The sequence below is a fragment of the Labrus mixtus genome, chromosome 21, assembly GCF_963584025.1.
Source record: "Labrus mixtus chromosome 21, fLabMix1.1, whole genome shotgun sequence".
NCBI lineage: Eukaryota > Metazoa > Chordata > Actinopteri > Labriformes > Labridae > Labrus > Labrus mixtus.
In genome coordinates, this window is record NC_083632.1 from 11,980 (window position 1) to 36,442 (window position 24,463).

Consider the following 24,463-nt stretch of genomic DNA (forward strand, 5'->3'; position numbering starts at 1 on the left):
CCTTCTCACCGTAAACAATAGGACATGGAGCGAGAAAGACCGAGTACACCCTAGTCCTTCCAGAGAGGGGGCGTGGTCAGACACAGCTCATTTACATATTTAAAGGTACAGACACAGAAACAGCCTGTTCTGAGCAGGGCTGAAATAGAGGGGTTTATAGACATGATCAAATACAGGATCAGAGTGGATTTAGAACAAGAGACTTCACACACATGTTTTGAGGAGCTCTGACACTTATTTACACTGAAGAAGAGGAGGAGGAGATGTGACCTTTAATCCCTCCAGATGTTTTTTGCAGTAATGTACCAACAGTTTGACTTTAAAGAGCGTGATGTTCTTTAAATACTCAGACAAGTTCCTTAGAGGTCATATTCTGATCTTTTTGGGGTTCATATATTTAATCTATGTTCCTACTTTTGTATGTTCACAATAGCTAAAGTTCAAAAAAAGTGTCTGTTTTCATGTACTGCTCCTCCTTGCTCCCTCTACGCTCTGAGTCCGTCAGCTACACTCTGTTGAGCCCACACTGTTAGACCCCACGTGGGCCAAGTCTGCTCTGATTGGTCTGCAGATCCGCTCTGTCGTTATTGGTCAGTTGCTCAGCACGCGTCTCGGAAATTTCAACATGAGCTGCAGGGCCACAACGAGCCAATGAGCTTAGATCAGTGATCTCACATTGACACATTTTTATCGAGGGGGGCTAGAACCGAGTGTTACATGCGGCTAATGCTACAGCTAACAGGAGGACGTAGGAGAAGCCGCGTTTCCGCACAGGACACTTGGAAAACACACTAAAGAGCATATAAACCCAGAAAAAGAAGAATATGGGACCTTTAAGGAGTGTTTGCAGTTCTGTGTTCTGTCTCTTTAAAAAAATGTTTTTCTTGTCTTAGTTCTCGACCTTTAGACATCATCTCCTCTGATCTGTGAAGATGTTTGCTCGCGTTGTCGGCGTTGATGAGCGGTCTCGATCTTCATCATCATCGAGACGGAGGGCGACGTCTCAGCTGACCATCAGTCGTGCTGCGTTCAGGGTGTCAGCGGACAGGATGGGGACATCCGTCACCGTTATGGGCCCATCAGGAGCGGATATTAGAGTCCCACAGAGGACGGAGATGCCGTGAAGACGAGGAGCGAGGAGAGAGATGGATACACACATCAAGGTCGGGATGAAGAGTCGTCTGTCGGGAGAGACAGGACGTGACCTTGTTGTTGAGACGACATCTCGTATGTGTCGCTCAAGTTGAAATATTTGACCTCAGGTGGTGTCCGTGTACGCCGTAGTAAATCAGTTTCTGGAGAATCATGCATGCACACCTTCAGAATAAAGCGGGTTCCAGAAACCAGAAATTCAAAAACAAAACATCCTCTCCAAACACGATGATACTGTACACCCATTGGACGCTGTTTTCAGTTTGTTTTGAATCAAATCAACCTTAAACATTAATAATTAATTTAAGGGGGGGGGGGGGGGGGGGGTTGAGGTTGAGGTTTTAAGATTCTGACACGTTGTTTATTTTCGGCTGATGGAGGCATAAAGTAAGATTATGACTTCTTCTGTGGTGTTTTATTTTGAAGGGAGTTTTGTCCTTGCTGGAGGGGAAGCAAGACGAGGAGCTTCCTGCTGAGTGAGGATTACAACCAGCTGTGTGTGTGTGTGTGTGTGTGTGTGTGTGTGTGTGTGTGTGTGTGTGTGTGTGTGTGTGTGTGTGTGTGTCCGACAGGATTTGACTCTTTATTTTGTTTTTTAGCAGGATAAATAAAACAGACTCAGTAATTCAGTTTGTTGAAGATTATTTTTTATTTCAGCTTCTCAGCAGCATCAGAGACGTCTCAGCCAATGACAGAAGAGGACAAGAAATATCAACCAATCAGCAACCAGGAGGGGAGTGGCTGATATGACAGGTAAAAAAACTAAACAAATACATGTGATATTGTTGAATATATCAGTCACACATTATTTATGTTCAGAGCGACAGCAGAACTGAAACACACGATCAGTTCTGACCAATCACAGCAGGGTTTGAATTCTTAACCAATGAGAACAGAGCTAACGGGCGTGAGTCGCCAACGCTGCATTCATATGGGAACATTTTTAAGGCGAGTTCAGATCTACAGGACGCCATGATTGTAGTTTTCTGTGAGTTAATTCCTCTTCAAAATAAAATGTTTGGGGCGCCGGTGGTCGTGTGGTTGGTTGGCGAGCCCCGGGGGGCGTGATGTCATTATGTGACGCTGCAGTACCAGCTTCGGCCACCATGTAGAACTGGCTTCATCGCTTGGCGCCCTTCCTGGAGGCGTGGGTTACATACGCTCTCACGTTGCACCACACAAACCCCCCCTCATGACATGAATGCAGCGTTGATGAAGCAGCTTAAACCCAGAAGGATTCAAAAACAGAGAAGAGAAATTTACAGAGAAATCAACGAGTGATGTTTCAGTTTGTGAACATTTCAAGTTTCCAAGCTCTGCAGCCGAGCCGAACGGCGCTCTGCAGCCGGGCTGAGCGGCGCTCTGCAGCGTTGGTTGTCGATTGTTTAAAGTGCATTTCTTTCACACTGAGACGCTTCACAAGCAACAGTTCAGAGTTCATATGAACATCAATAATAATAATTACAGCAGTTTATACAGAAACATAAATAAGAGTCGGCGACGCCGCGAGGTCGAACGCTCGGCAGAGTTATTGCACAACAAAAAGCAGCAGGTGACAGGAAACGGCAGGACGGCGTTTTACATAATAAAACCCGTCCTTCAAGTTTATCATCAAATAAATTAAAGTGTAAGTTCCCCGCACAGCACGCGGCGAGCAGCACAAGTTCATCACCGTGGTTACTTTAAGGTCGACTTCAGGTGAATTATTTTAAATACGTGTTTAAATACGATGAGACGAAGCAGCAGGAGGAGGAACCGTGGACAGAACGGATGCGTTTACAGAGTTCATGGACCTCTCACTGAAACACAAAGAGTTCAAATACATCACAGAATCAAGCCGCTGCAGGCGGCGTTTCCACGTTTCTGCAGGTTTAGAAAAATATCTAAATAAGTTTTCTTCAGCGCTGACAAACGAGTACAATTTTCATTTTGATGAATCTCTAAATTTCAGTAGTCACCGTTAATCTTTTATTTTGAAGGTTTGAACTGTCTGTAGCTGGGGGTACTTTACTTGATGTTTTCTTTTATTTTGAAATAAAAGGGGCTTCTGGTAGCTGGAAGGTTAGGACATGAGCTGTCCGTCCTGTCTCCTCTAAACTCCTAAACTTTATAGTTTAATGAAATGTGAGCTGGGTCTCAGATTAATGTTGCATATATTCTTAGTCTGACCTCCTCTCGTCCTGCAGGTCACGCGTGATGACGTTTGTGATGATTTGCATATTTGATTGCATCCACAGTCACAGGTATAAAAGCAGGCAGCGTGGCAGAGCGCGGTTCTCCTCCTGACAGAGAAGCTCTGATGAAAGACGATGGGAGTGTTTCTGTACGTCTGGAAATGTCAGCGGATTCGTTCGACCGTCTCAGCTGGTTTTCTTCTCTTAAACGAAGAGAGAGAGAGAGAGAGAGGCGGGCAGAGGACGAGTTAATCTGCGTCCTGACTCAGCGAGCGAGCAGCATCACAACGTTTTCAGACGAGCCTCCACTTTGGGCTTCTTTACATGTTTGTGTTTCAGGTTTGACCTTTGACCTTGAATAACAAGAGAGAGCCGACACTTTGAGAGTTTAGTTAAAGTAGTTTGAGGTTAATCTCTGAATCACACGTTTTATTGTTCACCGTCTGGTCAGTTTTTTTCGTCTGTTATTTTGTTATATTTTGTCTTATTTCCTGTGTTTTTTCAGCAGCTGTCATCGAGGAAACGAAGAAGAGTCCTTATTCCTTTAAATTAACCTCCAAGCCGAGCATGAAAATCTGCACGTTTCCTCCCTCCGAGGCCCCGTGTCCACCGAGCGCTCGCATGAAGCGTATGAGCGCTGAGAAGAAAAGCGCTGCGCGTCCGTCCTGTCTCCATGACAACAGTCTGTTGACAACATGCTCCGTTACTTTTCATTGCATGTTTTATATTTGAGATCGTTCATTTCCCGATCAGACAGAAGATTTTCAACTTGAGCGCTCAGAGCGGGGACACTGGGCGCTGCTTTATCTTCACACCGCCGCCCTGCTGCTGCGAACGCTCTCTACTCGTTGGAATCAATTGAAAAAAAACGCTGGCGCTCGGAGAAAAAAAGCCCGGTGGACACGAGGCCAAAGTCAACAGAACTAAACATGAAGTGAAGTTACAGAATATATCAGTGAGTGTATCCATAGTTTCACGTTTATTGTCCGTGCTGAAAATCAAAGAATAAATAAGTTAACCGTGTGGCGTTAACCGTGTGGCGTTAAGCCGCCGTTACAGCGTCCATTATTTAACGTGCTGGGAGCGTTTTCAGAGCTCGTCGTCTCAGTGGCTCTTCGGCTTCGGGAGGCGGGACGAGCCGGAGTTTAAGGTGGTCGTTTTCATTTTCACTCTAGCGGTGCCGTTGCTCTCTGACTCGTGACAAAGCTGCCTGACCGCCTTCGTCTTCGGCGGCGTGGAGGCAGCAGAGGAGTTGGAGACAGCGCCGGAAGTGTGAGACAGGAAGAGGCGGAGTTTAGAGGGCAGGGGGTGCTGCAGGGATCGGTTGTAGGTTCCTTTTCTCTCCTTTGTGTCGCCCTTCTCTTCTCTCGCCGCTCTTCTCTCGCCGTCCTTTCCTCCCTCTGGGGCGTGGGTGTCAGGGTGGGTGGAGCTGGAGTTAGCTGGAGGCGGAGCTTGGGGTGGAGTTGGAGCTAAGCCCTGATGTGTCAGTGGTTTCTGGTCGTCCTGGCTGGAGGAGTGAAGTATCTGTGACTGTAAGAGAAGAAAGAGAATAAATCAGTAACTACGATCCATATCTTCTCAACTTCTGGTAAATAAATCTGACACGAGAACGTTTTAACCCTTTAAGAAAACGACCTTTACATCGATGTTAAATAAAAACGGGAACGTTTAAGGTTTTTATCATTTTTGCAACTGAAGGCTTCAAATATAATCCTGAGGTTATTTCTTTTGTTGCACGTGTGACCTTATAACGACTGCGAGAGAGGTTAGAACACAGAAAGGTTTACAGACCCATGCAGAGCTGGATAAACACTGAAGCTTCAGAGTCCACCACATGGTGACCTGAGTGAGCATGGACTCTAGAGAGGAGGGGGGGGAGACAGCTCTCTATGATGTTTAGAATTTAGACTGCAGTACCCATTTTAAACACTAGGGGGCAGAGTTACATACTGCTCCTTTAAAGGATGCAAACAAATGACATCACAGGAAGTGAAACACCGTGTCACTGTGCGATTAGAAGCTCTACACGTAACCATAACAAACTTTATTTCTGTGTGTTCAGTTTGAACAGATGAAAGGTGAGGAGAGAAAGTTTCTCAGACTGCTGAGAGAATAACAATGTGAGTTATTCTCTCTGATGACTGCTGGTCACTTTGGACCTCCACGCTTTCATCTGTGTGTGTGTGTGTGTGTGTGTGTGTGAGTGCTAACCTTTTTGATGCAGGTGTGTCTCTCTTTATCAGCTTTATATACGTATATTATATTTATTTATCACATTTATTTGATTTTGAACAATATGGTTGAAGATAAAGTCCTCACCTTCAACCATAAATCTATGAAAAGTCTCCTCACTCGCTCTAATAATTAACCTTCATTTAAAGGTCACATGTCCTCCTCTTCTTCAGTGTAAATAAGTGTCAGAGCTCCTCAAAACATGTGTGTGAAGTTTCTTGTTCTAAATCCACTCTGATCCTGTATTTGATCATGTCTATAAACCCCTCTATTTCAGCCCTGCTCAGAACAGGCTGTTTCTGTGTCTGTACCTTTAAATATGTAAATGAGCTGTGTCTGACCACGCCCCCTCTCTGGAAGGGCTCGGGTGTCTCGGTCTTTCTTGCTCTATGTCCTATTGTTTACGGTGAGAAGGCAGACTCAGAGGGCAGAACAAACACCTAGCTGTGGGAGTGTCACCCACCTGGGGGAGGGGCTACTGCCCTTTGTGATGTCATGAAGGGAAAATCTCCAAACGGCTTGTTTGAACACACATTTTCTGAAAAGTGGAGCAGGCAGAAGACGGAGAGGATGGACTTTTCTCATCATTGGGGGGTTTGTAGACGGACTAGAGACACATGTTAGAGTTAGAGGAACATGGAGAAGAGGATTTCAGATATGTGACCTTTAATGTCCAAAAATGACCCTACTTTCTATTTTCATGGTTATTTATTAACTTTGGGACGCTCTTTTGAAATTCCCAAAGCGTTTAAGAAAACGTCCTGGACTTCTGGACACATCCTCTCTCTTGGGCTGACTGGTCCTCACAAACATAGAGATACCACAGCGGCTCACTGAGTGAGCCGTTGAGCTTCTCATTTCTTTCAAATGTTTAAAATCCTGCGTCCTGCTCTCATCTTAACTCTAATGGTCTGATTTACACTCTGAGTTACACAGAGAGGTTAAAAACCCAGAGCGCTGAAATCCATCGTGTGCTTCAGTCTGAGGTTATCGATCGATATAAACTCGGCTGTAAACTCTCCGATTCTTTATCCGTCCTGAACTCCTCTGGTTTCACAGCCCCCTCTCTCGTGTCTCCCTCCGTCAGCAGAATGAGATTTCTCACAGAGAAGCTCGATATCACAAAGTAAAGTAAGTAAGTAAGATGATGTACACGCCACACCAAGGCCAAACAACATCGTTCAGACGTCTGAGCTGCAGGACGAGGTTTAGAATCAGACATAAAAAGTAGATTACACTCAGCGAGATGTTTCTGAACCTTAAGACCTGCATGTGGACTTCATTTATATCAACAGACAAACAACTTTAAGAGTGCTCCCTCTGCAAACATTCCTCCACCTCCGGAGCGCTGCAGGAAATTAACCAGGGGCACAGGGTTTCCTCAGCCCAGCGCATGGACTCACAGGCACACACAAGCTGAGCCAATCAGAGAGAAATACTTTGCATGGAAGCTCGTACTTAAAACCTTAATTTATGAACCCGTGGAGGCCGTACCGTTGCATTTCTAGGATGAAGTCTGCAGAACATATGACATACAACGTTTGATAGTCTGTAGTAGACTGCTGGACTGTTGAAATGTTTTAAGATTTAAAAAGTTTGGCTTGACGTTTATTGATCCCTCAGTTTACTCATTAATAATACACATTACACTTCCACTTTGGACAAGTCTAAGACTTCCAGGAAGGAACTTGTGACTGACTTATTTGACAATATAAACCAATAAAAATCAACAGAGTAACATGAAAAGTGAAAGTCAGTAAACATATTTGTAACTTGATTATCTTTAAATAGTTTTCTTTCTGCAGTAAACAAAAAAGCGAAGCACTCCTTCAGCTGTTACTCTTACAGAAGATCTGCACAGTTATCATGTTCATGTCAAACTGTCCAGCAGGGGGCGACACTGCGTTAGTTTACAGTCTGATGTGAAAAACTCGAGGGGCTTTCTCTGTAGAGCAGAACAACGAGTTCACTGGTGAACACTGACACCTGGTGGTGGCTGATGGTGCTGCAGCATGTCAGTCTACTGCAGGGACTTTTCTAATGTCTCAAAGGGTCTGAGGCCGTCTGACATAAATAACTCATGAAAGGACGGAGAGAGGGGGGAGAGGGGGAGAGCGAGAGAGGGGGGGGGAGAGGGAGAAGAAGAACAGAAAACAGAAAAGGAGGAGAGGAAGGAGAGTGTCCTCAGGTGTTCACCATGACAGCTGTATTTTTCAGAGGACGTCACACCTACTCGGAGCGCGGTGAAAGATTTAAGGTCGGAGCTGATGCAACACTTTAAATGTTAGCGGAGCATAAACTCTGTTAGAAACTAGAAATTATGTTTAAACTTGAATTCATGTGGAGCGCTGGGACTCGTTTTCAATCTTCTCTCAGATGTTTTGAGTTTCTAATCTGCAGCCATGACATCAAGAAAGACGGACAAAGTCCAGTCCAACAAGGTCAGCATGTTAGCCGATACGCTAAACTCCCACAATCCTCTGTGCTGTCCTTAGTGATGTCATCCCCACAGAGCGATGACTCCATCGAGGAGCAGCTCGTCTACTTCAACATTTAAGAACCAATTAGAAAGAAGCTCTCATAACGAGCCTCCGGACTCGACTTTACTTCACTGTTGTTAATCTGTTCCCACATCGGTCGGTCCAAAACTACGACTAACTCCAAAGTTTGTCAAACAGAAAGAAGCAAAACATTGTCTGTGACAGGAAGTAGAAAGAGGATAAATGAAGGGGGGGGAATGGAGGAGGAAGATAAGAAGTTGGTACCGTACCACGCCGTGTCACTGAAGTAAAGCACAAGTTTTTCCACTCCTGGGCGAGAGCAGGCGGGAGGGGGGCGGGGCAAAAAACACACACACAGGAAGGAGTGTTAGAGGAAAAATACACACAACAAACCCACACACGGACATGTAAACTAAGGTCGACGATACCACAAATCTTTAAACGCTGAGATCTCAGGTGTATTAAAAAAACGTTTTCATAAAACTTCAGATTTGTGACTCGATTCAGAGAACTCTGTCGGAATCTGCACAAGAATATCAGCACAGAAATGTTGCCGTACTTTTGTGCAGTTTAGACAGCGGACGTTTGCATCAATTTTTGATGATTAAAAACCGAGAAATGACACCACGTCGGGTGTGTAGGACTTGTTGCCGTGGTAACAAACAGGTTTGGATATCGTTCGATTTTTACTAGACTTTTAAATTTCTGGTATCGTAACAACCTCAGTGTGAACTGTTAACAAGCAGAGACGTGATCGGCCTGAGGATGACGGAGGAGAAGATGAAGGATGTTCATGTTGAGCAGAAAACAAGTGGAGAAAGTGGAGAGCATGGATTCATGGAGCGAAGACGGGACCTTTAAAAAAAAGTTGAAGTGAACTGAAGTCTGAACTCGGTGAAGTTTCTCCGCTAATGTTCACTCGCATTAATAAGTTAAAAGAAGCTCAGAGACGTCTAATTCAGAGCTCCTGATTCGGGGCACTCTCGTGTCTTCTGAACATAATTTTAAATGTAAAATTAATTAAGTTCAGACGGAGAGGCTCAGCGTCCCCCGGTTAGACACCATGACCTCTGACATGAGTCCTGCTTCTCTCTTTTTATCAAAATGTGACAAACATTTTAAGAATACATGATGAAAGATAAAACAGAAAACTCAAAGTACTTGGTCTTTTTCGATTCTCTGATTTATTTTAATTTTCAAAATCCAAAACAAAAAACGCCAACCAGAATTCACATTTTTAGACACTTCAAATCCATTATTCCCCCTTTACCTTTTCTGAAGATTATTTCCTTTTTAATAAAGATGGAAATGGAAATAACAGGAGCAAAATGTTCTGTTTCATATTGAAACATTAAGAAGTGACACAAAATACAGTTTGCACCGGTTTATAAGACGCAGTCGATGTTTGGAGGTTTCCCAGATAGAAAAAAAGTTTAAACCGCCGTCCAGCGTGATGATTTCTATCGTGTTCAGCGAAGTCTACAACGAGCGGTTTCTGTTCAGATGTGTCGCTCTTTTAGTAACCGTCTGTTTTCTCTTTGTGGAGTTTGCTCTTCTACTAGCTACAGTACGGTAGTCGAGCTCTCAGCCTGCAGAGAGAGTCGGGGATCACAGACCCGCTAGCTTGCGAGCTTTCTGCCCGACTCCGCTGGTCACTCTGCGCTGATATGACGGTTTTTGAAGCGTCAGGAGCCGTTTAGAGTTACGTCATAAAGCGGTCCACTTCCTGGTTTGAGCACAATTTCTTCTTTTCTACTCAAGTACACATGAATCGTGCTCTAGACCACCTCTTCAAGCGGACTCGGGAACTGTACTTTTGAGTCCACACTGATCAAACTGGACTTTGGGGTCAGGGTGTTCTCGGATCTGGACCCGGGTCCCTGATGTGAATCCATCCTCAGTAACTTTAAAATGAAAAAGTATGAATTATATTTATTAAGGAAAATAAAGAAATGTGAAGATGAGATGAAGAAAAGAGTCTGCAGGATGGGATGTGGGAAATTCGGGAGATATGGGGGGGGGTTACATGACTCACTTTTTCTAGCGAGGTGGGAGGGGATGCTGGGCTTCGGCCTCCCCCTGTAAGGCCTGGAGCGCTGATACTGCCAGGGAGGAGAGAGGAAAAGAACGGGAGGAGGAGCCTGAGGAGAGACAGACAGACGCACAGATGGAGGGGAGGAGCCAGAGAGGAGGACAGGAAGCTGATTCATCACGTCCACAGAGGTTATAAAAAAGAGGGGGGGGGGGGGGGGGGGGGGGCGATGAAGAAACGAGGGACTACTTAGAGGAAAAAAAGAGGAGCTTACAGAGAAGCAGGGACAACGACCTCAGGTACACAACTACATTACCCAGAATCATTTCAGGAGACATCAGTAAACTCGCCTGCTGAATATCGTTATGAATCTGAAGCTCTCAAAACGACGACCGATCATTTAGGATTCAGAGTTTATGTCCGAGTGCGTGTTCTCACCGTGTGCTCTCTCCACGGCGTCTGCGAGGCCACGCTCTCTCTCTCCGTCGCGCTCGTCTGCGTGTGTCGATCCATCCTTCCTGAGGTCTCCTGGCAACGGCACCTGGTGGTTGCCGCGGGAACAGTCTGCTAACACACAGCAGGAACATGCACAATCACACACACACAAACGAACCAACAGATAATGCATCGTTTTAAGTTTAAAGAAAGGCCGAGTTCATGAAGAACATCTTCTACTGAAAGGTAAGTTTCAGATACCTAAATATCCTTTTTCACTAAATCTCAATCAGACAAACTGTTGGTAACACGAGTCTGAGCTGACGGATCGATTGCAGGTGATATAAAATGGATTTAAAGAAATGTTTTGCCCTGTTCAGAGATTTATAATCATCGTAAAAAGGCGATCTGATATTGATGCTGCAAATAAACGACCACAGAAAAAACTGCTTCTCTGACGGTGACATTTGAACTGTTTAGCTGCTGAACTCATATTTTGAGAGAGAGAGGGACAGACCAGTTGCATTGTGAGCTGTGCGATGGTTCGATCTCTGCTCCTCAGCTCCTCTCTGAGCTGCTGCACCTCCTGCAGGAGGGCCTGCACCTACACGCACAACACACACACACACGATAACATAAAGTCATGAAATGGCTCGTGGCTCTGCTCTCACTGTGCGAGTGCGGTGCAGATGTACGACCTAAAATATGAAACATGCCAGAAATCCCTCCGACCGATCGGGAGCAGCTGATCGGGCGTTGTGCCTCAGTGGTCTCAATCAGCCCATCATCGTGGAGTGTGCGCCCGGCTCTAGAGTTGTAATAGTTAGATAGTAGATGTGAAGGTGCTCACCTGAGTGTCTGAGCTGTGGGACGAGTCATTCTCTGGACTCAGAGTGTCCGTGGTCAGAGTGTCCTCGTCTGCGTCCTCCTCCTGAACAACACACAGCAGACACATGTTAACCTCTCTGTTATCTCACACTGAGGTGTCTCTGTTAACCTCTCTGTTATCGCGCACTGAGGTGTCTCTGTTAACCTCTCTGTTATCGTGCACTGTCTCTGTGTTGTTCCTCTCTCCCATCTCTCACCTGGAGCAGTAACCTCTGCAGGTACTCCAGCTGCGACCTAACAGCTGAACAGTCTTCAGCCAGTTCCTCCACGTCGAGACCAAAACCAGGAGACCTGACGGGATGAAGGACACAGACCAGAGTTTAAACTTCCTCATGTAAACAATCGAGCTCTGGATTTACTGCACATCAATACTGAAGATGTTTGAAATCACCTCGGAGGACAGAGGTCCAGAATCAGATCTCCGTCCCCGGTCACATCCGTCCTCTTGTTCCCAGGATCCTCAGTCAGCTTGTAGCAGTGGAAATCACTGAAGGGAATCATAGACACATGTTGTCAATTTTGGTTATATTCTTTAATAATTATATTTAATTATTATTAATATAAATAATAATATCATTAAACTATGTTTCATCAACTCTTAAACTCTTAAATATAACCAAACTATCACTAAAATCAGTCTCAAATTAGTTACTTAATTACTAAAATTATTCATAATTAATAACTATATTTAATAAATTGGATGCGTGAAATCCGTACACAAAGCCCTCGCACCCAGCTTATATCATTAAACACAGTATATTTCAATACACCAGTAATCACAAACGACTGCTCTCTCTCACACACGATCATCAGTATCTTCTGTTTCTTCCTGATTTTAAGATGATGTAGACATTCTGCCTGATGTGTTTATGATTGTGGGCGATCTGCTTTGATTTATTACTTCCTGTCTGTTTAATGTCTTACAGTCATGAATCATTCTATATTTGTTTGTAAGGCTGCTCAGTGTTTGTCACTTTAACTGTAACCCATCGTCATTTATAAAAGCTTTGTTACATGATTAAAGAACTAATCCACAGAAACATTCAGCTTAAAGGCAGGATTTGTGTAAAGTCATCCAAAGGAGTAAAAGTTTCCTCCAGACCGGATCTCATTCTGTAATTTGCTTTTTAAAGATGATCGTCTTGAAGTAAACCCTTCAGTGACTTTCACTGGATGTCCAAACTGAATGTGGGCAAAGTTTCAGATCATGAGGTAAACGTATGTTGGAGTAATCCCAGGATGAGTCTGCAGAGGGCGCTAAAATCCACACCATGTTTCCCAGTTATGAAACCAAGAATTTCAACAGACGACTTCAACCCTCTCCATCAGTGATTCTCAAAGTGGGGTCCCAGGACCCCCAGGGGTCCACGAACCATAGCTTGGGAGTCTGCGGAATAATTTACAATCAAATGTAAAAGTGTGCTATATCATTGTAAAAGCATATCTACAAACTGGGACCTCTTGCACCAATAACATCAGCTATTTTGTCCAATACACCCGGCCACTTTAGTTTTGTGCCATTAGATCAATTCTGATATGATTGTGACATGTCTGTCACTTCATCGTGCGCAATGCTAAAAAAAAAAATCAAAACAAAAAACACCTGAGAGCCAACATTTTCTCAAAGTTTATAAAATGAATTACTTGGTAATTCTATCGTTGCAAAGTACATTATTACATAGTATTAATACATGCTTATCAATGTTATGATAATGAGGGGGGTCCTTAGAAAAATTTCACACCTGAAAGGGGTCCATGGTCTAAAAAAGTTTGAGAACCCCTGCTCTATATAACCCTCTGAAACCTCTTACAAAGACTCTCTTCGAGCCCTCTGGCAGCCCTGCAGCGTTCTGCCTCGCTTCTGATTCCTCACATGCTGATGTTTTAATCAGACACGAGTCAGGCTGCACACATTCATGCTCCCAAAACAGAAAAAAAAATAACTCTGTGGTATCATCTGGTAAATCTCTGTTGAAAACTTTCAAGCAACCAAAAGTCAGAATCGTCTTCTTGACCTCGCCTGCCCCCGTCGGTTGAATCTTTGGCAGCGCTGCAGCAGTGTTATTGATAAATCTGAATATGTTTCCATATATTCCTCTTCCTTCACAGAGTTTTCTGTCCCTGAAGGATAAGCAGCCTCACTTCACCTCAGACAGTGAGGATGTGATAGTGCAGGTGAAACCAGGACAGGGCTCACCTTTCATTGTCATTGTGGACGTCCTGAGTTCCCCAGCAGAGCTGCCTCCTCCTCCACTGAGCCATGAGGGAAATCCCTTCTCCATCTGCAGCGAGATAAAAACAGGAGGAGCTGCTTTAGAGGGGAAAACGTTCATTAAGACGAAGAAGCTTCATCTGATAAATCAGCTTTATATATTTATTTTACAGACTTTATTAAACCTGAGGGGAGAGACCTTACACACATGCACAGACAGGACCTGTGGAGAGAGCTGTTGGGGTTCGTGCCTTGCTCAATGGCGCCTCGGCAGCACTCTGGAAGTGTGACCTTGTAACAAACCAACAAAGAGACGTACCGCTGTGCAGAGAGGCGTCTTCTGGGAGGTCATCATCCAGCATGAGGTCGTCATCGTCCAGATCACAAGACTCCAGGTTATTCAAGATGTCCTGAAGAGAGAGAGAGAGATGGAGAGAGAGAGAGGGAGAGAGAGAGATGGAGAGAGAAGGAGAGAGAGAGAGGAGAGAGACAGATGGAGAGAGAGAGAGGGAGAGAGAGGAGAGAGAGAGAGGAGAGAGAGAGAGAGAGGAGAGAGACAGATGGAGAGAGAGAGAGAGAGAGAGAGAGACAGATGGAGAGAGAGAGAGAGAGAGAGATGCTTTTGTTCATGTTTCCTGTCTTCTCTTCTTTAATATGATTAACAGTTAAGAATATTTTTCAGTCCACATATCGGAGAAAAAAAGCTTTCTGAAAACAAATGTTAAAAGGAGTTCTGGGAAACAAACTGAATATCACTGATTGGCAGCAGATGGTGGATTGTGTTTCTATGTCTGTCACGTTCTACATGAAGGACGGAGAAGACTTAATAAAACAGGGAATAGATTACATCTGAATATCTGAATAATTATCCACTTTATTTCTAATTTTCTCCAAGGTGAGATCGACTCAGACACACACTGCTCAGTGTTTGTCGCCCTTGTGCGTTCACAAAATAAAATCCCTGAACAAGAACACAAAAGCACAAAAATAAAAAAGTAATTCAATATTTCTGTAAGAAAGGAGCAGCTGCATGAAGGACGGGTTCAGCGTCGCACAAACACCCGATAAAGAACTAAAAGACCAGCTCATCCTCGTGTATGAAGGTCAGACGTGATGGGTGGATGACACACAGGCTTCCTCCCACAGTCCAAAGACATGCTCGTTAGGTTAACTGCTGACTCTAAATTGTCTGTAGGTGTGAATGTGAGTTTGGCTGGTTGTCTGTCTCTATATGTCAGCCCTGTGATTGGCTGGTGACGAGTCCAGTGTGTAACCCCACCTCTCGCCCAATCAAAGCTGGGATCACCTCCAATGTGTTACAGATAATGGATGGATATATTACACTAGCCCACAGGCATCAGTTTAATTTACTACCCTCTTAAGTCATTAAGGACAAAAATGTCCTCTTCCAAAAAATGTTTCACAGTGTTCTATTGTTTTATTAAAAAAAAATTAATTTGCATTCCAAAATGTGTCAAGAGAGACTTTCTTAAAAAAATGGTGCCATATGCACTAACACAGACAAAATGATGACCAGATGAAGAGGAAACATTTGACCAAATGGACAAAAATGTCCATAATGATGTATGAGGGTTAGCAGTTTTCTGTCACCAGCAGAGGGCGCATGGATTACAACAAGCATCATCTCTCTCCAGAGTGTTGAGCGGTGATGAACATACATGCTCAGTTACTTTGCAGTTGAGTGACCATCGTGTCTCCGTTATAAATCTTTACCACAAGTGTTTGATAACTGAGGGAATCAACACAATAAATGTGTTTATCTAAATGTATCTATCTCTGCAGATCGAACAGATCTAAGAAAGATATCGGCTGATATATCCGAATCAGACCGTATGTTCTTCACAGAAATGTATGGCGATAAAACTTGCACCCAATGCTTTTTTATTTGATTTTCTTCCAGTTATGTTTTAAATGATGTCTCTCCTCTCCTCCCCTTCGTCACCCTCGCCCTGATCTCATCTTCCTCCTAATTTTCTTCTCTTTATCTTTCCTCCCATCTGTCCTCCTCTCTGCTCCAGCCTCTGCACCGATCAATGTTTTAGTTACACACACAGAAACACACACACTCTTAGAAAACCGCTTTCTCACTTCACTGAGCTTTTCTGCACCGACAAACAAAAATCTATTTTTTTTCCTTACAGAAAAACACAAAGAAAGAAACAACAAAGACCTTTCTAAAGATTTCAGACTTTGAGACACAAACACAAACAGTCTGATGTGATGCAGTGCGTAACAGCTGCACGCACACGCACACACACACACACACACACACACACACACAGTACCATCTTCAGAGGTTAGAGGGAGTCTTCACACATCAGTTCAGAGCTCGTTAACGTCCCTCGTTAGCGTCATTAAGGCTCCCAGCTCGTTAGAGTCAATCACTCAGCTCATTAACACACAGGCCACATCAGGACAGAAAGAGCACATTAACACCCCATCAACATTATTCACAAAGGGTGTTAAGTGTCCTGAACAGGAGGCAGTTAGAATAAATGTATGTTACATAAAAATATTAAAGGTCACATATTCTAGAATATCCTCTTCCTCATGTTCCTCTAACTCTAACATGTGTCTCTAGTCCATCTACAAACCCCCCCAATGATGAGAAAAGTCCATCCTCTCCGTCTTTTTCCTGCTCCACTTTTCAGAAAATATGTGCTCAAACAGGCCGTTTGCAGATTTTCCCTTCATGACATCACAAAGGGCAGTAGCCCCTCCCCCAGGTGGGTGACACTCCCACAGCTAGGTGTTTGTTCTGCCCTCTGAGTCTGCCTTCTCACCGTAAACAATAGGACATAGGCGTGGTCAGACACAGCTCATTTACATATTTAAAGGTACAGACACAGAAACAGCCTGTTCTGAGCAGGGCTGAAATAGAGGGGTTTATAGACATGATCAAATACAGGATCAGAGTGGATTTAGAACAAGAAACTTCACACACATGTTTTGAGGAGCTCTGACACTTATTTACACTGAAGAAGAGGAGGAGAATATGTCACCTTTAACGAATCCCCTTTAACTTGTTGAACTTGTACGTCTCTCTCTTTAACTGTTGTCCGAGCTTGTTGTAAATAATCGACAAGTTAATGTAAAGTGTCTGTATGGGAGTCAGATGTCTCATTGTCCAGCTTTTCTGTTTTCTTATGTCTTTGTCTTCTCGTTACAATAAGAGGAAAGCACAAAAAGAAAAAAAGAGGATTTTATGCGCATTATCCAAACATGTAAACACACAATTTGTATCTTACTATTGCAAGACAACAAACAATCAGTTAGAAAAACTACACCAAAGACGATTACAGGCCAGAGAAAGGGAGGCATATAATCATGTTTTACACGTGTCTCAAACTCATATTTCAGATGTTAGGAGAATAAAATTAAGGTTACTGCGTGTGTGGAGGTATGGTGTTTGACAGCAGTGCATCCTAGAATATCTTGGTTATGTATTTATTGACTAATTTATTTATTGCTGTTGTTCTTAAATCATGCTTCTCATCTTGCCCTTGTGGGTGTCACTGCTCAAAGAGGCCACACGAGGGTGCCAGTGTGCAAGCAATCATCTTTGTCAAGTATCATTTAATGTCTCTGATAAACTCCATCTGTAGGTTGTTTGTAAATGTTTGCATTGTCTGGGTGGACTGTGGAACTGGATTTCCCTCTGGGATAAATAAAGCTTAAGTCTAAGAACTCGAAGCAGACAGCCCAGGTTTGAATCCGACCTTTGGCTCCTTTCCTGCATGTCCTCTTCCATCTTGTTTTTTTTCTTTCCTATAGACGGATAATTCCTCTTCATTTTTTCTTCGTTGATTTTCTTTGACAAACTTTGGTTTTCACAGCAATAATGCATGCAACGCTCAGCAGGAAAACATGAGTGAGTGCTGACAGATGGGGCCCCCTGAGGGAGGTTTTCCTACTGTCATTGCTTGTACATTTTGGACCAGAGTAAACTGAGAACTGCAGCAGGAGCAGCTGTAATACACAAACCGGACACAGGAGGGAGCCAGAGAGCTAAATACAGAAGTAACAGTCCTGAATCTGAGAATGAAACCTGAAGAGGAAGAAGTCTGATCCCTGTGACCTTCTGGAGCTCATTATTTAAACATGGGTGAGGTTTGAGACTCACACCTTCTTTGATGTTTTAATTTTTAAATAATTTAAGCCTTCAAATCAGGTCGGATTAGTCTCGATGGAGATACGTTCAGTCTGCACGTCTGTTAAGATTAATTTACAGGTTTTATTAAACACTAAAAGGGTCAGATGAATACTGAGAGGTGACATATTGAACACTTTTATACATTCGTTTTCATGAAGAGGACTGAAATAAGGTTTAATCGGAGGTCAAAGATTTGACTTTAAATCAGTTGTAAAAGTTAAAAATCATGTTTTTGTTTGTTTCACCTTTAGATAAATAAAAAACTAAATAGTCAGAGGCACTCCTCCTGAAAATCTTTAGGAGTGCACATGTGTGCACGGCTCGAGTGTTGCATTCAGGAGCTTTGGTTTGGATGATGAAGATAGTTACATCACAGCAGCTTTTGATAATGACAGCTCTGCAGAGAGACCTCGAGTTCAGACTGGTTCAAAAAATGCTCAACAGGAGCCGACTTCAAAACAGGCGCTCCACTCTGACATTTACTGTTCCTCTGTTCGGCCTGTTTCTGCCCTTTTGAGGATCAGTTTGTTCTCTGCAGTCACATGACCTGATCTTCTCTGCAGGTTTTTTTAAAGTCAAAGCTGAAACCAATCAGGACAGAGAGGGAGGACGGAGACGATGCTGCAGGAATATTCCACTCTCACTTCTTTTAAAAACAAAGATCGTTTGGCTTTACTACAAACAGCCCTCAGTTATTTGTTTGAAAGATATTTCATGTATTTCACGTTCTGTGACACAAACCAGAGAGGAGACAAACAGAGGAGGACATGAGTTTAATATTCCAGCGGCATCCTCTCTGTTTTCCTTCTCTGTCCTACTTCAGGGAGTTTTTGTTGTCAGAGACAAGCGGACAGAATCGGGTCTTAGAACTGCAGACCGTTTGTTTGCAGAGAGTTCCTGAAAGGACAAACAGCTCCAAAGCACTTGAGGAGGTTTTAAACTCCACAGAGAGCCTTTAGTTTTAAACAAAGTCTTTTTATATCTATTGACAAACTCCTTTTCTTAGAACAAAATCAGCTTTATCAGATTCAGGTTCACCACTTACGATGCTGTTGAGGTCTGAGTCAAAGCTCCCGATGTGATGGGTGGTGCTGCTGTGGGTGTTGATTGAGGCGCTCGTGATGGCGACCCCCAGTGGCTCCAAGCCCTCCTCGTCCCACATGTAGGTACCCCCGGAGCCACAGCTGTCCGAGGGGGACAGGTCCAGAGAAGAACCGCCCTACAGGAGGACAGAGACACTTTCAGTTTTTGTTGTTTTTCTGCATTTATTCTGAAAGTTTCATAAACAGCCGCGGAGAAAACACTCGAGCATCTCCAGGAAAGAAGTCGGTTAAGAAAAAGGTAACAGCATAGAAGCAAACGGTTTGACTCTCCTTAGACTCCATCTGGCCTCCTGCTCAAAATATATCAAACTATATCAAAAATCCTTTTTACATTTTTTCTTTATGTACTGCTGGGCTGGTTATCCGAGATTTAGACACCCTGATCTTCCTGATCTTAATGGAGCAGTATGTAACTATGCCCCTAGTGTTTAAAATGGGTACTGCAGTCTAAATTCTAAACATTGTAGAGAGCTGTCTCCCCCCCCCTTCCTCTCTAGAGTCCATGCTCTCACAGGTCACCATGTGGTGGACTCTGAAGCTTCAGTGTTTATCCAGCTCTGCATGGGTCTGTAAACCTTTCTGTGTTCTAACCTCTCTCCATTTTTCAAAAGCATCTCCAATATTGACTACGTTTACACTCGAGCAGAGCTGCTGCGACACAGAGCTGGAGTGAAATAATAACAAACACTGTCTGACCCCATTCACCGCCACGTGCACTAAATTTGAGATTCTTTTAATTTCTGTGCTAATCGTATTAAGAGCTCAGAACTTTGAGAAAATGTGTATTTGGACTATTTTTCAGATGAAATGCAGTTCAAGCTGCTGCTGTAACAGTAAAACCTTTTCTTATTCACAGCCGATTTTCACGGTTTTTCTCCGTATTTGAAACGAAGCAGAGCGTGGCAGTGCTGCTGGCACGCATAGGAGACGGACCGCTGTGGATATAGCAGCATCGGCTACAGTGGCAGCGAACAGCGGTTTAGTGCGCAGTGCTGAATGACCGCAGTTTGTACACAGAATGTGTAAATTAAACGTTCACACTGAGGCTCCTTGGACTTCTGATGGAGTGGGTATTATTTAAAATATGAATTAGTTAAACAGCCTCCTCTCTTAGCAGAAACCACAATCAGGGCTTCAGTCCAGATTCAGGATCACCAAATATGTTTGGATGACGAAGCAACGCGTCGACACCCTGATAAGCGAAGCGTCGACACCCTGTGAAGCGAAGCGTTGACACCCTGTGAACAATGAGGATGATGTCACTCAGACTCTCCAGGGTGGAGTTCAGAGGAAAACTGTCACAGCTGCACCTTTAAACTGTTAGGCACCTGTCCTTAAAAATCAGGTAGCCACCTTTTAAGTTAATGACATAATATATTGGGAACCGGCTGCTGGTGGCTGAAGAAATCTGCTGGAATAACTTGAAAACTTTTTGTATCCTATTGTTGTTTCTTTATTTCATACAAGTTCATGTGTAGGAAGGTGGAAATCTTACCTGTTCATGGTAGTCAGACTGACTGGTCCTTCTCCGATGGGGGAGTCGATGTTCCCCGCGCTCACCTGGACATCAAACAGATTTTATTTTAAAAAGTGTCTCCTGTTTATTGAAGACCATTCCTAAACTGTTGCCCTCTCTTGTTTCATTCAGCATTTTTAAAGACCTTGTGTCCAAACTACCTCGGGAAGGAAATTGTAACTGTTTCACAATGTGAATTCATTTAAATGGACATGTGTGAACATGTGTTTCAGTGTCTAGATGCTAAATTATTGTTAACTGTTAATATGTTTATATTTGTGCTGTTTCTATTTTTGTATTGATGCAGGGCACCCCTGGTAAAGTGGGTCCTCCCTGCTAAAATAAAGGATAAATAAAAAAAATTAAAAAAATTAAAAAATAAAAAAAATTAAAAAAAACTGTACAGTAATCGTAATCCAAGCTCACCACTCGGACTCATCCCCGTCCAGTCTACACCATCGTCCAGGAAGCACAGTCCTGTTGCCTTGGTGACACAATTAACAGCCGACTTGTCGTCATCAAACCTGGCGCATGATTGGTCAAGACCTGAGTCTTCTTCATCATTTTTTGTGGACATGAGCAGGATGCCTACACCTCCGTTTCCTACAAACACAAGGATCACAAGATCGTTTGTATTCACAGTTTTGACCCTTTACAGCTTCCATAGCTATCACCACCAAAATAGTAGGAAATACTTCCTGCATCTTTTCTTACCGAGGTTGTCAAAGTCGTCCATGTACTCCTGACTGGTGTCGTTTCTGTCCAGAGACGAGCTGGACGACAGGGACATGTCCTCCAGCGTCTCCCCCAGAATAGACACCTCTCCCTGGGACACAGGCTCTGCAGAAAGCCCCTCAGTCTCCGGAGCCTCTGGGCTAGTTTCTGAGAGGAGGCGGAGTTAAACATTTATTATTAAACAGATGGTATGACATCATAAATGTTTGATTCCTCATGTTTTAACCAATCATTCATACCTGGGCTGTTTTCAGCAGTTGAAGGTGTATGGATCTGATTCAGTTCCAGCTCATTGGCTGAGGTCACCCTCAGGGGGCGGGACTGCTTGATGAGTGACGGGCGTGATAGCTTATAGCTAATACCACTGGGCTTGGAGGCGGGGCTGTGGTATTGTAGGAGGGGCTTTTTTAAGTTAGAAGATGGCATGAGGGAGGGGACTCTGACCCCCGTCTTTGCTACAGAACTTTTTCCTTTGACTCCGTCACCACTGGCTCCGCCCTCAGGTGTGTGGTCAGTGACGGGGGATTTTGCAGAGCTGTTGGAGAGGGAGGAGGAGGAGGTGGAGGACGGGGTGAGGTTGGGGGAGGGCTGCCGTCTGACCTGGGTGAGGCTACGTGATCGGAGACGATCCTTCTCTGTGAGCTGGACGGGCTGAGCCGAGCCGAGGCTGTCGCTGGAGTGAGAGCGGTTAGCGGGCGTTTTCTTTTCGAGGGGGGAACCTGATTGAGAGGCGGGACCAGACGTTGGCCTGGGACCAGCAGGACGTGTAAACATCTGAGGTTGTCTCAGAGAACCGTTCTGCTTCCCATCTCGTGCTTTAGATCCAGATAAACCGTTCAGGCTCTGTTTGCTGCCGTTTATCTGCACCAATGATGCTCCGCTCGGTTTGGAACCGAGAGATCCATTTTTAGAGACAGGAAGTGTCCTGATTCTAGACTGGACTGAGGGTGATGATGTCACAGGATGGCCAAGACCACGCCCCTTTCCAGGGGTTATCGTGGTTGGCTTTTTAGCGTCACTTTGAGACGAAACAGGCGACACTTGCTGCCTTTGGGAATAATACTGATGAACGTTATTGACAGAGGGATTCTGCCCGTTGTTCCCGCCTTTTCCTCGCCTCGTTTCCCGCTCGCCATCCTCCTCGTTCTCTTTCCTCCATTTCATGGAAAAGGAAGTGGGCACCCTGAGGAATCCATTCTGCTTTACAGAAGCAGGGGGTGCAGTTAAACTGCCGTTGACCCCCGCTGGGCCAGGGTGGTGGTAGAACCCGTTGGTGAGGCGGTTGCTGATGAAGCTGCTCGCAGTTGGGGGCGGTCCTATCTGAGCGCCGTTAGAAGATGTGTCTAATTTAGGTCGCGAGCCGAATTTGGGCAGCCGAGAAACCATGGTGGGCATGGTGGGAGGGTTGTCAAGAGGAGGGGCTGACATCAGACCCCGCCCACTTCACCATGGAGACAGTCAGGAGGAGGAGCTGGAGAGGAAGGAGAAAGATTAATGGCATCACCATTTTAGCGAGTCGACCAACTGTCCTGAGTTAAGATAATTAAAAGAAGAAGTCCAAGGCTCTGACTTGACCTCAAAGGATGTAAATCATTGTTGTCGAAAATGAGATTGGCTAAAGCTACGTTTACTCATTGATAAACACTTTCTATTTCTATTAAGTTCTTCACAATAAAAGTTACCGGTTAAAGTAACGTTAACGTGCTTTTAAAAAGTTAATTGCCAAACCAGCTTTGAATTATCAAACAGGCTCACAGCCCTGCAGACCTGAAACAAGCCCGCCTTGTTTTCACACGCCTCAGAGTTTAAATCCTGTCTCACCTGTGTGTGTGTGTGTGTGTGTGTGTGTGTGTGTGTGTGTGTGTGTGTGTGTTTGGAGGCTGTAAGTGTTTGTGAGGGGGAGAGAGGGGGTGTGTCTTTGTTGGTTTAATGCCCAACAAGACAGGGCATTCATGCTGTGTGTGTCAGAAGCAGCCCGAAGCAGGAGTCTGAGTGTGTGTGTGTGTGTGTGTGTGTGTGTGTGTGTGTGTGTGCGTGTGTGTGTGTGTGTGTTGCTGCAGCAGGTACCACACTTGCAGGATGTGACGGGTGTGTCTATTTACATAACATTTGTCTGATCACTATCTTGTCGTCTTGTAATGCAGGAGCAGCTGATTGTTTTTAGAACAGGTACGGTGTGTGAGTGCTCGTGTGTTTGTGTGTGTGCGTGCGTGTGTGAGTTAGTTGATGTGTTACCAACTGGAACAGACACAAACACACACATGTCTGAACTCTCCCTGGTGACACGTGTTTTATGACGGTGCTTCTCGTCTGCTGACTCAATAGCTGTAGGTTATTATTTAGAGAGTCTTTGTCTGTCTCAACAAACCTTCAAAACGTCAGTGAACAAAATTCACATTTTTTCCTGTTCATGGGTAAACAACAACGACAAGAGAGAGAGGTGGGGAAGACATGTGGGAGATGAGCCACAGGCCTGACTCGAACAGCCAACCCAGGCCGCCCGTTTGGAGGACTATAGCCTCTCTACATGGGGCGCGACCTAACCACTAGGCCATCTGTGCTATCTCCACAACAACATTTAAAGAGTTTAAAAAAACCATGAACCTGTGCTCATTAGGGTTCAACTTCAAAGGGTTTATACTCCTCTCTGGAATCCATCTCTTTGTTTCTCATCAGACCAAATAATCCACATTAAAACAAGATCACATCTCTCTGCTCCGCCCTGAGGTCGAAGCACATGGCGCTGCTGATGCTGTGCGACAGAAAAGTCCAAAAAAACACAACCTCCTCTGTCATTTGTCCCCCCAGGGCCACCGTACCCCTCATCACAAGCTTCCCCTGGAGGTCTGACTAGAAACAGCTGACGTGGTTATCTCCCACAGAAGAGAGCAGAGTGTGATGGATGAAAAACTTGTGATATAAAAAATGATCATCTGCACATCCTGCAGGGCTCCAGAGATCAAAAACAAGCAAAAAAGACACAACTTCAGGACAGACGTAAGAGGAACAAATATCAGATTAGAGATCATTTTCATCCTTTGACGTAAAGAAAATGAATCAAAGCAAGGACTGAGACCAAGCAGCATCATCCCTTATGTCTTTACAAAGATTCAAAGAAATTAAAAACGGTCTTAATATTTGTCTTTCTCGACTGGCTCTAAAGAGGAAGAGAAAACCTGCAAAACGCTGCATCGAGCTGACTCATTACTTCCTCTCTGCTGTGTCACCGCCACAGGAGAAACATAAAGACTCATCACAACAACAAAAACCTGCAGTCAGTCTCGATTAAGGCCCTGTGTCCACCTGAGC

At 44.3% G+C, this 24,463-nt stretch overlaps 1 protein-coding gene across 9 annotated transcripts in view; it reads right to left on the reverse strand.

The window, feature by feature from the left end:
• Positions 1-1,777: 1,777 nt before the first annotated feature.
• The window catches only part of LOC132954942 (serine-rich coiled-coil domain-containing protein 2-like), a 35,446-nt gene continuing 12,760 nt past the window's right edge, over positions 1,778-24,463 (reverse strand). For 3 of the 9 annotated variants that reach the window (XM_061027484.1, XM_061027485.1, XM_061027486.1), the window contains exons 2-14: positions 21,394-22,625; positions 21,134-21,301; positions 20,846-21,022; positions 20,399-20,463; positions 18,846-19,019; positions 13,946-14,036; positions 13,612-13,696; positions 11,806-11,901; positions 11,612-11,705; positions 11,377-11,457; positions 11,044-11,130; positions 10,530-10,655; positions 1,778-4,856 (exon numbers count right to left, since the gene is read on the reverse strand). In XM_061027484.1, coding sequence (XP_060883467.1) covers positions 4,431-4,856; positions 10,530-10,655; positions 11,044-11,130; positions 11,377-11,457; positions 11,612-11,705; positions 11,806-11,901; positions 13,612-13,696; positions 13,946-14,036; positions 18,846-19,019; positions 20,399-20,463; positions 20,846-21,022; positions 21,134-21,301; positions 21,394-22,582 — 2,859 coding nt within the window. In that variant the 5' untranslated portion in view covers positions 22,583-22,625 and the 3' untranslated portion in view covers positions 1,778-4,430. Of the gene's footprint in view, positions 4,857-8,328; positions 8,369-9,342; positions 9,964-10,094; positions 10,261-10,529; positions 10,656-11,043; positions 11,131-11,376; positions 11,458-11,611; positions 11,706-11,805; positions 11,902-13,611; positions 13,697-13,945; positions 14,037-18,845; positions 19,020-20,398; positions 20,464-20,845; positions 21,023-21,133; positions 21,302-21,393; positions 22,626-24,463 lie in introns of those variants that run through there. The other 6 variants (XM_061027489.1, XM_061027492.1, XM_061027491.1 and 3 more) reach the window with 6 other exon arrangements.